This window comes from Teleopsis dalmanni, unplaced genomic scaffold (genome assembly GCF_002237135.1).
Source record: "Teleopsis dalmanni isolate 2A unplaced genomic scaffold, ASM223713v2 unscaffolded_contig_0007, whole genome shotgun sequence".
Lineage (NCBI taxonomy): Eukaryota > Metazoa > Arthropoda > Insecta > Diptera > Diopsidae > Teleopsis > Teleopsis dalmanni.
This window is the reverse complement of record NW_024031389.1, coordinates 8,845-24,547: the sequence shown is the minus strand read 5'-3', so window position 1 is coordinate 24,547 and position 15,703 is coordinate 8,845. Positions and strand designations below refer to the sequence as shown.

General features: G+C 28.2%; 1 protein-coding gene across 1 annotated transcript; it reads right to left on the bottom strand.

Moving 5' to 3' along the window:
• Positions 1 to 10,434: 10,434 nt before the first annotated feature.
• LOC119662915 lies at positions 10,435 to 12,271 on the bottom strand. The gene is made up of 2 exons (XM_038072569.1): positions 12,146 to 12,271; positions 10,435 to 12,092 (listed from the first exon to the last, which is right to left on the bottom strand). The coding sequence occupies exons 1-2, from the start codon at positions 12,255 to 12,257 to the stop codon at positions 11,812 to 11,814; spliced, it is 393 nt and encodes a 130-aa protein (XP_037928497.1). The 5' UTR covers positions 12,258 to 12,271; the 3' UTR covers positions 10,435 to 11,811.
• Between the last annotated feature and the right edge of the window lie 3,432 nt (positions 12,272 to 15,703).

The following is a 15,703-nucleotide window of genomic DNA, read 5'->3' as shown; positions in this document are numbered from 1 at the left end:
ATGATCGCCTTGTTTGAAGAATAAGGCGATTTTTCTGATTTTTTTTGCAATTGAAAGTTTGTTTTATTATCTTTAAAGGATTTTATGTGCATTGTGATTCTTGTAATAATATTTTTTTTTAATTAATGTTTTTTAAAAGGATAGATAGTCGCTTTTTTATTGTTTAATTAATTTATTCACAACAAATGCATTAAGCAAATACAAACACCATATCTTATTTGGCTTCGAATTATAGATTGCAGTAAGCCTCCTGCTTTGCTTCTGGGCCGTATGTGGCGCTGTGGAGGTTCACGTTTTTTATCAATTAATTGGATTTTTGATAAAAAATGAATCTATTTTGTAAAGGTGATATATTTGTCTTTAAAGGAAAAATATCTTTATTGCCATCGGGCTTTTGCACGCTATGATATATATGTTAGAGTAAAAGTAATTGAAAAGAGACTTGCGAGCTCAACATTTATGCCTCGCGCAAGACGTTCAAGGTTTTTTAAATAAAAATAACATATCATATATATATAGATGATATATATATCATCATATAATTTTACTCTTAAACTATGCTTAAATATGCCTGCCGTTCTCTATCTGCAGGCGCGCAGTATTGTTGCTCAAAATACTTTGAGCAGATATGATCCTGCAGAACACTTTACACATTTTCATGTGTTTTAAATTCCGAAATCCAAATCGCCAAGTGCACTGACAAAAATGGTGTCGATTTTCTAACTCATAAATTATATTACTTTGTCAATTTAGGTCTTGGTTTGATATGATTTTAAAGTTGGCTTTGGTTGTGTTTGTTTTGATTCTCCTTATAAAAAACATGCCGTATTTGATTTCTCATAGGATTGTTTTAATCGAAATTTTTTTTAAATGTGCTTATTATTTTCGGTATGTTTTGGTTTTTACAAAAGAATGTCCAATCATTATTTATGTTACAGTTATCTAGTTTGTTAATTTTACCAGACGTGACTTTAATAAATATTTTGTTCTTTAGTTTACAGTTTCAGGAGAAGAAATGTTTATAAAATGATTATAAAATGTTCAATAATGAACATATCCATTGTGGTACAGAATATATTTGGTGGCCTTGTCCCACCAGCCATATATACATCTGTGAACGTAGATGTACTATTGTGTAATATATGTGAATTACTGATGTTAGTTTTCAATATGGTATAGTTATCAAAGGATATTTTAAACGCCGATATAATTTGGCGATCCTTTTACTAACATCAATTTTTAATTATTTTAAATCAAAGAAAGTTGATTTTTGGTTTGGAACCTAGTGCGCTTCTATTGAGTGCACTTCCAGTTCTGATTTTTATTTAGTTTTTCACTTTCAACTTAACCCAGGTACATAACAACGCAGCGTATGTACTTTCTTATTTACTAAATATTTTATGATTATATATGTATTTAATATTATTTATATTAATATGTATTTATATTTATGTACAAAACGACGCAGCGTAAGTACTTTAATATTTAATAATTTATTACTAAGTAAGCGTATTCGATTCCACTTGTATCGAGTACGCTTACTGTTGATGTTGTTGTATATAGTTATGTTGTTGCACGCTTATGAAGTGAAAGAGAAAAAAAAAAACACACAAATTTTCGTTTTCAAAATTTTATTTTTTAATTTTTAAAACATTGATTTTTTACAAATTTTATTTTTAAATTCTTGATTTTTCAAATTTTATTATTTTCACTATTTTTACAAATTCTACTTAAAATTTTGGTTTTTTTAAAATTTTATTATTTTTACAATTTTTCACAAATTTTAATTTTTAAAATTTTGATTTTTTCAAAATTTTATTAATTTTCACAATTTTCACAATTCTACTTAAAATTTTGGTTTTTTCAAAATTTTATTATTTTTTACAATTTTCACAAATTTTAATTTTTAAAATTTATGATTTTTCAAAAATTTTATTATTTTACAATTTTCACAATTCTACTTAAAATTTTGGTTTTTTCAAAATTTTATTATTTTTTACAATTTTCACAAATTTTAATTTTTAAAATTTTGATTTTTCAAAATTTTATTATTTTCCACAATTTTCACAATTCTACTTAAAATTTTTATCTTTCAAAAATATTATTATTTTCACAAGTTTTATATTTTAAAAATTTTGATCTTTCAAAATTTTATTACTACGATATAAATAACCGATGGAGAAGATTGAACTCTTTGACAAAATCTAACTTTAACAGGATTGATCTTAGGGTTTTATACTCGGTTTAACAGAGACAAATTCAAGCTCTCAAAAGCTATATTTGGAGCTTTGATTTTGTATGGAAACCAGCTTAAAGTTTTCGTTTTAACAGAAAGCTTAATGTTTTCATAAAAGTTACTGTAAGGTAACAGAAAGTATTATAAAGTAGAATGTATTATATATTTTTCTTTATTTTTTAGGTCTATTATTAACTTAACATGTTTCATATTATCATTTTTCTTATTCTCTGCACAAAATGGAAAGTCATTATGATAGTCATGTAAATGTAATGGATATTGTAAGTCTACCTCTAATATATCCAATTGATGAACCATCTTTTACATCTTTTGTGCAATCATTACAACTATATATTCTAAACTTATCTAAATTAGAATTATAAGAACATTTGATATAATCACTACATGCATAAGGAATATGTTTTTAAATAGAACTTACTTTACTAGAATTTTGAATGTCTATTGATTTTAAAATACAAATTAATAAAAAACTGTATTTTTTCTTGCAGCTTCTGCTACCATTTTATTTAAAACATTTCTTAAGACTAACTTATATTTAACATTCTTGCTCGTATTTATACAAAATTATCTTGAGACTAATTTTATTCTAAAGTTTGAAATATGCTGCTTATTTTAATTACATTTTGTTATTGTTTACAAAACCATTAAAAAAAAGGACGGAAGTCCCAGCACTAGGGATTTTCCTCCTATTGTTTTAACAAATATATTTTATTGTGATAATTCGATATGGATAATTAGATGCTCAAAAATGTTACAATATTTTGTTGTTTTTAATTACCTTAATACAATAGATAATATTTCGTTTCCTGGTTAGGACAGACAACGATAATATGTGTCTCCTAAATGTGTTCTAGGAGACTAGACTTAATAATTTACACTCAAAATCGGCATATATAACAAAAGGTACATCTAATTGTTTTTTAAAATTTTTAAATTTTAATATCATATCATCTTAATTAATATGACATGATTTTTCTTCCTTTGTAGTATAATATGAGTCTATTATATTATTATCATTTAACCCAAATACGTTTACACTTATTTGAGGATTATTACTTTCAAAGTTTTTTATATTATTCACACTTAACGGAAAACTTAAATTTTTAAAATGAATTATTATATTATTTTCTAGTTCTATGATATCTGAACTGATATCATTAATATGATATGACACACATCTTTCTTTATGTTTAATATTGAATGGATATAAAGCAGCTATTATTGACAATTTAAAGCAATATTTTTTAATATTGTTTGTGGTAAACGTATATATCGCGGACCACTTAAAGGTTTATATTGATTAACGTTAACTTTAAGATGAGATATTTTTATTAGTGTCCATCCAGTATCTCTATAATAGCACTATAATAGCATATTGATTTTCATAATGTGTAATTATATCATTTTTAGAAGAATGAGAATCAATTATCATCATTTTTGTCTGATGTGACTTTAATTCAATTTTACAATCCACTTCATTGTCTTTAATAAGCATATAATTGCAGAATAGTTCAAAATTAAATTTAGTATTAATATGTCTTTTTAATACAATTCCCAATATATTACAAATATACAAATATCATTTTTAATATTTTTAAAAAAGTTTTCAATAATTATATCGTCTTCATTATGTTTCATTGCGATCATTAAAACCTGATGGTAATACACTTTACATCTTTGTCTATTTGTTGACTTGAAGAATTGTGTTTATGTTTATTAGTGGGTAAATGATATGACCAGTGAGTTTTTAACACATTTTCTTTACACACATTATAATAAATAACTCGTTTACGTTATTAAATTTTGATTTACATATATCACACTGAGGATATTTTAATTTTATATATCGTTTTAATGATCTATTATTTTATATCTCTTATAATTTTTATACATAAAAACAATTAAATATACAATATTGTAATTTTTTTATTTATCAAATACAAATTTATAATTATTACTACTAATCATAACTTTTTTTTATTCTGAACCCTCCAGAGTTTAAATCCTCAATAGCAGAATCCGTTATTTCATTGTATTTTGTTGGTAAAAATATGACATTTTCATCCAACTCCAGTAAAATCTTCATTCCAAATTTTGTGAATTTTCTCTCCGCTTTGATGATGTTAAGTAGCATGTCAACAGGAAAATTCGATAGAGATATTATTGGTTTTTTGAAATCTGGTATTTTATTACCAATAGCATTTAAATAATTTGTCGATTTATTATAATTATTTAATTATAATTATAATTATTTAATTATATATATTTTTTTTATTTTATTATATTACACTCTATGAAAGAACAAAATGTAACTGATCAGTGTTTCGAGCAGTCTTACGCTTTTTATACTTTGAAAAAAACGTGATAAGTATGTATGAATGTCACTTATCTTGAATGTATGTGGTTAGTTCATACTTTCTTTCATTAATTTTATCTCTAAAAGCAAGTATATAATTATCGAAACCATTTTTTCAAAACAAGTTTCTTATCTGGAACGGATGTGTGGTCTGACGATACAAATTTATACATTAAATTTTTATCACACATATCACAAGTTAATATAGTGTCTGACTGTCACTATAAATTACAACACCACCACACATAAGGACACCTTGTTATAGTTTGTTTCTGCTAGCGAGTCAGTATCAATAAGTACTTTGACTCTGTATTCTTTGTGGTGAATTAAATTACCACTAGGTTTGGTTTCGTTGATAGGTTTTTTGTTGTTAACTGTTGTTTACTAGCTTTGTTTACTTATTGCAGTATAGAATCAAATTATATCTGTCCATAGTTATTATTTGGGTTGGTGAGCATTACTTTTAACATTGTTTCCATCATATTCTGCATCATTGTGCTGAACTGCTCTTGCATCTTAATGCAAAGTTGTTCGATGTTGTTGATATTTTTGTTTGAGGAATCTTTATTTAAGTTATTGGTAGGGCCTGCTGTTATTTCGGCATAGGTTATATTGCCTTTTTCCTTTTCGGTATGCTGGTCTAAATTAGTTGGTCTGGTGTCCTTCTTTGGACCTTTCTTTGAGTCCATCCATTTTATATTTTTCGGATTTTTAGGAAATCCCCCATAACTCGCCGGGTGGTTGCCTCCGCAATTTATACATTGGGCTTTTTCTTCCTTTCTCAATTGGCATTGTGAGGTGTGATGAGTGCCTGCGCATTTCACACAATTGGCCTTTGCTTTGCAGCATAAGGATGCATGTCCATATTGGTGGCAGTTCTAGCATTGTATCGCACCTTTCTTCGCTCTTTGTGGTTCCAATTTAACTTTTAGATAACACACTGCTGTTATATTATAGATATCTTTTTCTTCCTTTGGCAGCCTGATTTTTAACAGGTTAGAAGTTTTGTTTCCTAATTTAAGGAAATGCCATTCGTACGGATGGACATAAGGACACGACGATGAAACACTTAACCGAGTCAAACAACGTCGGAATTACTTGGAAAATATGAAATTTATTAATATTTATTTGGTCATTTAATTATAAGGACATTACCTGTGATCCACTAGCCTGATGAGCCGCGGGCATTGATACATGAACTGCACAAACCTAAAGAAAAGCAATGAACAAAAAATGAATTTTATGAATGAAAAAAGGGAAACTTGAATTTTATTTTTGTAGTTACAACAAAACATTACAAAAGGAAAAACATAAATACAAAACAACTAAACACTCACTGTGTACATTTTTATTTTTTTTATGCAAACAAAACATATCTCAAAAAAAAAAAAAAAACCGGTACCAGTCTTTTTATGCGAAATCACTAAAACAAAAACAATTATTGATCACTCACGTATATTTTTCTCCACATTCTTTTTTTTTTATAATTATTATTTTATAATAATATTTAAATATATATATATTTAATATACTTGTATTTTTAAATGAAACAAAATTTATTCTTTGTAAGGAAGGAAATGTTCACATATTTTCAAGCTACATAGATTCAATATAAACAAGCAACAACAACAACACTATACTAGTAACTTCAAAAGACATTTTAGTTACACATCACAATACAATATGTTTAACACGCAACATATAATTTAATTTCACTCACTGTAAGAATTTTAATATAATCTAAAATAAAAGAGATTAATTTTATTTAATATATATATTATATTAAAATAACCCACAAGTAATACACCGCATCTGCATCGGTAACACACGGAATACATCTGAAATTATTATTACAATTAACAAAAAAATAAAGAAATGTATTTAATTAAGTGAAGAATATAGTTAAGTATTTGCACGCGTTAATAAATAGTGTTATACTGAATTGAAATATGTTTATTCAAAATATGTAGTTAACACAATTATAAAATTTTAATAACTTTCTTTAGTTAAAATAAATCTTAATCATTTTAGAACACAATTATAAATTTTTGGTAATAAATTTCTTTAGTAAATAAATTTTAATATTTTTAAATTTTTAATAAGTTTCTTTAATTAAATAAAATTTAATAATTTTAGAACACAATTATAAATTTCAACTAATTTTCTTTAATTAAATAAATTTTAATAAATTTTAGAACACAAAAAAGTTCACATGCACATATATCAACTTCGGTCTGACTATCAATACTTCCATAACAACAATCTACTTTATGCACACCATTAACTGTAGACTTAAAAGGATCACCATCTTTAAAAAACTGCAACTCACATAACATTATATTGTTATGTACAATTTACGTAAATCTTGCGGTATATATGACCCAGAGAAATCATGTATTTCTAACGTTAACAACGAACCGTCTGGAGCAATATAATCCATGACATGCATTTGTTCCTGGATTTTATCATGCTCCTCCTTATGTTTTTATGCAAATATTGCTTGATGATACACGTTTTTCCAGTTAGTCAACTTCCCATGAAGACGACTCGACGTTTTCATTAAAGCACATTAGGTTAGGTATAATTTCTGATAATTACATTCTGCATTTTAATTGTAAACATAATTTACAGCATAAACTAATATAAATACATCCGATATTGTTATGTATAATTTACGTAAATCTTGCGGTATATATGACCCAGAGAAATCATGTATTTCTAATATTAACAACGAACCGTCTGGAGCAATATAATCCATGACATGCATTTGTTTTCGGATCTTATCATGGTCCTCCTTATACTTTTTATGCAAATATTGCTTGATGATACACGTTTTTCCAGTTAGTCAACTTCCCATGAAGACGACTCGACGTTTTCATTAAAGCACATTAGGTTAGGTATAATTTCTGATAATTACATTCTGCATTTTAATTGTAAACATAATTTACAGCATAAACTAATATAAATACATCCGATATTGTTATGTATAATTTACGTAAATCTTGCGGTATATATGACCCAGAGAAATCATGTATTTCTAACATTAACAACGAACCGTCTGGAGCAATATAATCAATGACATGCATTTGTTTTCGGATTTTATCATGGTCCTCCTTATACTTTTTATGCAAATATTGCTTGATGATACACGTTTTTCCAGTTAGTCAACTTCCCATGAAGACGACTCGACGTTTTCATTAAAGCACATTAGGTTAGGTATAATTTCTGATAATTACATTCTGCATTTTAATTGTAAACATAATTTACAGCATAAACTAATATAAATACATCCGATATTGTTATGTATAATTTACGTAAATCTTGCGGTATATATGACCCAGAGAAATCATGTATTTCTAACGTTAACAACGAACCGTCTGGAGCAATATAATCAATGACATGTATTTGTTTTCGGATCTTATCATGGTCCTCCTTATACTTTTTATGCAAATATTGCTTGATGATACACGTTTTTCCATGAAGACGACATAATTTACAGCAATGTCTGTGGTTCTAGAATTTATAATGTCGACATCTTAAGGTATATATATTTTGGAAGATACTTATATTGTAGTCTTATCTGAGTAATGGTGGAGGCCATAAAAGGATATATAAAAAGACGGCAATGTTTGTGGTTCTGGAATTTATAATGTTGACGTCTCAAGGCATAATAGTTTGTGTGTACTAATTCCACAGACTAGGATGTGAGATGTGGGCATAGTAGCCTTATTTTTATTTTATTTTATTTTTATTTTTATTTTTATTTTATTTTATCTTTATAATATGTGATCAACATGTATTTAATCTTTATTTAATAAATATGTAATTAATTACGCAATATGTATTTTAAATTTTCACAGTTATTTATTTAATATGTGACCAATATGTATTATTTTATTTATTTAATAATATGTAATTAATTATGCAATATGCTTTTAAATTTTCACAGTCTATTTATTTAATATATGTAATCAATTATACAATTATTTAATATATGTAATCAATTATACAATATTTTTGAACTTTTACAGTTTTTTATATATTTATTTAATATATGTAATCAATTATACAATTTTTGAATTTTTATATATTTCAATTTTGTGAGGAATATATAAGCATTCTAATAGGATAACTTATCAGTTATTTTTCAATAGATTTGCACTTAAAAAATATACAATATTTTGAACTTTTACAGTCTATTTAATTATTTTAATTTTGTGAGGAATATATAAGCATTCTAATAGGATAACTTATTAGTTATTTTTCAATAGATTTGCACTTATAAATGTATTTCTGTTTTTGAGTAACATATGCAAATTTGAGCATGTTTTATCTGTAGGTTGTTAAATACATATAAAGTGTGATATGCTTGTTCAAGACATTAATTTGATACTTATATTAGAATTGTTCAATAACTTGTACTTTAAAATGTATTTCTGTTTAAGTAACATGTGCAAGTTTAAACTTGTGTATTTGTAAATTGTTAAGTACATGTATATAAATGTTTTTTATGTGTAATATGCATATTTCTAGATACTGATATTTGACTCTTCATAAGATTTTATATGAGATATGAGTTACAAGATATGAGATGAGTTACAAGATATAACAATAGGTAATTATATACATTAATGTTTTCTAATACTTAATAGGATAAGTAGTTTACAATGTTGGTTATTACATCTATTTGGAAGTATTAATATGACGTTTGCGTTGCTTTTGTTGCTGGATAGGTAAAGTTGTTGGTATTTTCTCCAAGTATGCCCTTAATCCTTGGGCTAGAAAACGTGGGATTATATTATAATTCTGTGAACTATTCCACTCTATGCCCATTGACCGATATATTTGTTGATAGACATATAATTGGTCTTGTAATTGCATATCAGTATTAATTGGTAATTTGACATAGCGTGTTACTCCTTTGTGCTGATATAAGCCCATATGGATTGAAATAGGTGATTTTGAATCCCGACATATATCTTCTATGAGTTCATTGGGATTACCTTTACCGGTACAAAAGAATCCTATTCCGCATGTTTGGCAACTGACCATCAGTATATGATGCCGTAGAGGTATTGCTGTTGTAGAGGAGGAAATAGATCGTAGAGACATATTCAATTTGGTGTATAACGTTTCAGAGCGTGAGAAAGGTTGAATCTCCTCATGAAAGATATTTGCTGTTTGCATAAGTAATTTGGATATCTCGTCGCAACTGAAAACAAGACTTCTTCTATATCGACGTGGATGTGGTTGCCTAGCTTGTAAGCCAGGATAAGATGGGTTTTCTATATATTTTGTTATTAATTGATAACGCGCGTAAGTTGGTTTCTGGATATATCTAGAATTCTGATGCATATAAGATATTGAAATATGTTGCAACACATTTTGAAGCAATGCGTAAGGATATCCATTTAACAATATTTGGGTTATGCAATTATTTAGATCCTGTTCTAAATATTCTATGCTGGTTCTATAGATAACATGCCGTAAATGATAGAGTATAGCTGATCTTTTAACTTGATATGTGGTATGAGATGTATAATGCAGCATCCTCATTGATTGGTGTTCTTTCCGATATAAGGATATTAGATATCCAGAGGGCGCATGTATAATATTGTAATCCAAATAAGATATAGTAGGATAATTGTTAAATAACGGATTTTCGGCCTCTATTTCATATGTGACTTCATAACCCACTAAATCCTGGAATGTGTCCATAAAAGAAGATACATCGTGTCGTGACATATATAACAGAACATCATCGACATATTTCCACCAAGAATGTACTTTATGCCTGTGAAATAAAGCTGGAGTATGTATCTCTATTTGGGAATCCAGATGAATGGTTGCCAGGATTCCAGAGGCTGCACCCCCTGTGGCAACCCTTCTGCCTGCTTATAACATCTATCTTCAAAGGTGAAATAGTTAGCGGTATTCAATATATATTCTAATGCCATATTAAGCATAGATATAGGAATAGGACAGGACTCAAGGAACCATGGCAAACACATAAGATTCTTCAATGTGCGCCAGAGAGATGTGATACTGGTTCTTGGATACATGTCTCTTATGTCCAAGGACACGAATACATAGCCTGGCAAATGCTGAAGATGCAATATATGCCCGGTTAAATAGCTCATATTGATCAAATTATGAGAGGACATGCGGTTTGACAGGGTTTTCTTCAATACATAATGTACTAATTGGTGAAGTGGATGGATATACCAACCTATTGGACTGCATATGGGCCTCATGGGTTGTTCCTTCTTGTGCAGTTTTACAGTACCATAGAGATATGGTAAGGTAGGATTGTTTTTGGTCAGTAATTGCTGCAAGCTAACTAGTAGACTTTTCGGGAATGATGTTGGTTTCTGCTGATACCATCTAATAAGCGGCTTAACTGTTTTTCTGTAATTTGCAGCTAAATAATTAAATAAAACCTGTCGATTTTCTGTATTCAATACATAAGATCCTATCTCCAAATTATGATTTATCCACACATGCATCTTTTGAATATATTCCGGTTTTTTCATCAAGCAGGTAGAATGGCCTTTATCTGCTTGAACTATTATTAAATCTTTTTGTGAATCTAAGTACTCGGAGGTATACTTATATAATTGAAACAATATCTTTTGAGTTTGAGTTTGTTGTGGCTCCTGATAATCCTCTATGATTCTCAAAAATTGGGCATAATGTAGCTGCATTTCTAATGGACTTTGATAGTCTAAATTTATGCACTGATCTTGGTACATTTCATTGTAACTATCCAATGCTAAGTAATAATCCTTGATGGTAGGTGTCTTAATAGGGCAATACCGTGGGCCGAAACTTAATAATATTTGTACTTCCTTAGGTACCAGGCGACCACTTAAGTTATGGAAACCTCCTGGTATTACCTTTGGATACAGTGTTGAGAAAAATACATTCTGGGGTAGCTGACCGCCATAGAAATTGCATGTATTTGTTTCATTTAGATTGACTTTATAGGCACTCATTTGCACGTCTGTCATTTCAATTGGATCAATGGTAATAGTTGGTAATAATTCAGATATTGTAGTGGAGGTTGATTGAAGAACAGCTGATGACTTAGGTTGAATAAATGTTGTGTCGGAGGTTTTGAAAATAACTGATGACTTAGGTTGAACAGATGTTAAGAGACCTAAGATAAGAAAATAATATTTGACTGTGTATATATTATTCACACATATATACCTTGGGGTTTATTTATGTTGAATAAAGGGTTGGAAATCTTAATATTTTTCAATGTCTCTGGCCGATCGATAGCCACATGGTTGTTATGTGAATCTTGATTGGTAATATTTACATACTGTAAGACTGAGGATGTAGGTTCTTCATCCATTTGTACAATAATTTGGCTGGGAGCCGTTCGTGTCTGGGCTTTTGGTTTTGCAGGCTTAACAAAAGTGGCTACTGCACATGGGCCTGGATCCAGGGATGTAATTGGGGAATTTAGAAAGGCTAAATAGAAGAACATGAATAATAACGTAATACATGTGGTTTGTTATACTCACAAGTCACGGTTGATGAAGGTTTTTTTGTCACGGTTTCAGGTTCGGGATTGGGTCCCATACACTGCACACTGATGGTAGATTCTACATCTTGCACTAAAGTGGCTAATATCATATCATCAGTTGAATCATCCAATAAAGACCTACTTTAGAGTTGTAAAATAGATTAGCGGTATCGACAATATTTATGTATAATGCTTATTTAATCTAGTTAATCATAAATATAAATTTATCAATAGTCTTCATTTCTTAATATCAACTTACGTTAGAGAGATAGATGCCAAATCGTCCGTATCCATAGGGGACCTAAATGTGAAATAAACAATTTATCAACAATCTAAATTAATTAGGAATAAGTAATAGTTTTCATTTTTAAGATCAACTTACGCTAGGGAGATAGGAACCATATCGTCTGTATCCATAGGGAATAAATGCAAAATAGACAATTCACCAATACTGTAACTATGTAGGATAGCATTGCTAATTGTTATACAAAATATCTATCTATTTCAATTTATTCCTTTAAGTAACTAATTTATTCATTTATTATTTATTTACTCACTTATCTAATTTAATTAACTGATTCTATTATTTATTCACTTATTATTTATTCATTTAATTTAATTATTATTATTATTTATTACTAATTTAAGTCATCATTTATATGGGTTGAAGTGTGTTGGATTCTGTTCCATGTATTAGCTGAAGACACATTTTTGGCACATATTTATGATTGGTGTAACTGACTAGGCTAAATAATATTGCTAGAATGTTGCACTAAGTGTCTATCTATTCATTTATTTAATTATCCTTTATCTTACTTACTAATTTAAGTCATCATTTATATGTGTTGAGGTGTGTTGGATTCTGTTCCATGTATTAGCTGAAGACACATTTTTAGTGCATATTTATGATTGGTGTAACTGACTAGGCTAAATGATATTGCTAGAACGTTGCACTAAGTGTCTGTCTAATTTAATTATTTATTTTGATTATTTATTTATTTATTTATCTATTTATTTAGTGATTTACTTATTTATATTTATTTATCATCTATTTACTTATGTATATATTTACTTATTTTAATTATTCATTTATCCATCCATTTAATTATTTTATTACTTATTATTAATTATCATTATCCATCCATTAGTTTTTTTATTGACTGTATTTTAAGTTATCGACTTTATGTGTGTTGAAGTGTTGGGGGGTAGTTATTTATTACTAATTTAAGTCATCATTTATATGGGTAGAAGTGTGTTGGATTCTGTTCCATGTATTAGCTGAAGTCACATTTTGGCGCATATTTATGATTGGTGTAACTGACTAGGCTAAATGATATTGCTAGAACGTTGCACTAAGTGTCTATCTATCTATTTAATTATTCATTTATTCATCTATTTAGTCATTTATTACTAATTTATTTAATTATTTATTTATTTTGATTATTTATTTACCTTTTAATTATTCATTTATTCATCTAATTAGTTATTTATTACTAAATTATTTAATAATTATTTATTCATTTGATTATTTATATATCTTTTATTTATTGATTTACTTATTTATGTTTATTTATCATCTATTTATTTACGTATTTAATTTTATTTATGAATTTATTTGTTTGATATTGATTATTAATTATTTTACAAAGGAATAACGGCATTTTCTGTATGTTCCTTTGCATGCATATGAATTTAACTAGGTCAATGCCAACCAATGTACACATCACTCTGTTCAGCTTTAATAGCTGAATTAAGAGTTTATATTTACTCACATACATATTCTTACACACATTTATGATCACTATGCTTATAAAAAGGAAAGAGATTCTAGCAGGCGATTTTGGCAAGAGATGAACAAGAGATATTAACAGTAGAGTAGGTTGTACTTGCATACATTTGTATTTTCTTACACACATTTACATACATTTATGATCACTATGCGTATAATAAAAGGAGATTCTAGTAGAAGATTTGGCAAAAATGTGAACAAGAGATATTAAAAATAAAGAAGGTTGTTTGCTTATTATATTTTATATTTTATATTTTTGTTTCACATGTATGCATGTAAAAGGCTATATTTTATATTTGTTTCACATGTATGCATGTGAAAAAGTGATATTTTTAACAAGAGAATAGATGGTAACAATATGTAGAAAGGGGTATGCATGTAAAAAAGTGATTTTAACAAGAGAGGAGATGGCAGCAATGCATGTAGTAAGAAATATGGGCATGTAAAAAAGTGATTTTAACAAGAGAGGAGATGGCAGCAATGCATGTAGTAAGAAATATGGACAAGTGAAGAGACAATAATAATAACAATAAAGGAGGTGCGTCTCCATACATTTGATAGTAAGAAATATGGACAAGTGAAGAAACAATAACAGTACAATTGCTAATCACCATGCATGCATAAAGAGATATTAATAAAGAGATATTATTAATAATAGGGAGAAGAATGGGAATATGTGCTAATACACACCTAGTATGTATCAGTAAGATCAAACCAAAGGTGTGGTTATAGTGTATACTTCTCACAAGAAATTTGAGTTGCGTGCGTAGCACGGGTGCGGAAGTTAAGTTATACGGTTATGACAATAATTTGTTAGAATTTGATTTAAGGTATATAGGTAAGATATAATGGGAAGTTGTACTTACAATAAATATATGTTTTGTTTATTTGGTCTGGTTTTTGATGTGAAATGCTTGCGACGTCTCGCAATGTCTTATGAGTCTGATGTTTGTATGGAAGTGGTGCCCTTTGAGTGTGGTGTTGAATTTGTGTGGGATATAGGCTCTTGGTTTCTGATTTTCTTCTTATTCTTCTTGTTTCTTCTTAGTTTTCTTAAGTTTTGTTATCTTTCTGTTCGGTTTAAGCTTTTTGTAGTGTTTTCAATGTTATATTAACAGGTCGCAATTATTGTTTAAATGCGCAATTTTTCAAAGGAATGATTTCAAGGTACATAATGGGAAGCGAACATGGAACATGATATAGCCTAGTATTATGAATATGATACATGATGTGACTATGTAACATGGTTTTGCATTAATTATGCTCGGAACGGAGTTTGCAAAAATAATGGCTATACAAGCGTCTTGTTTTTTGCAATTATATAAGTCATTTAAGGTGCAGTATATTAATAGCGGTATATACATATCTGGATTTGTAATTTAAGTTGGAGGAATGGTAAAAAGGCAATATAATAGTGATTACAAATGGTAATTCATACAGTTGGGAGGAATAACTGTAATAATGTGCTAATGCCTTTCATTTTAGGACAGCAATGGTGCAATGAGATAAGCATGAAAAATATAAATGGCAATATGCATGGCTTAAGGAAATAACTTTGATGGAATGTTGATTCTTAACGCATTTAGGAAGGCAATAGTGGAATGTCAGGATTATATTTATAAAAATAAATAAATATAAATTGGTTTTCTCGATATTTTATGATTTGCGGAGATATGTTGATGTGTTTTTGATCTTGTGACATTTTGCGCAAATAAGATGTTGTATGTATGGATATGCAGGTATACAGAATTTATGGGTGTAAATGCA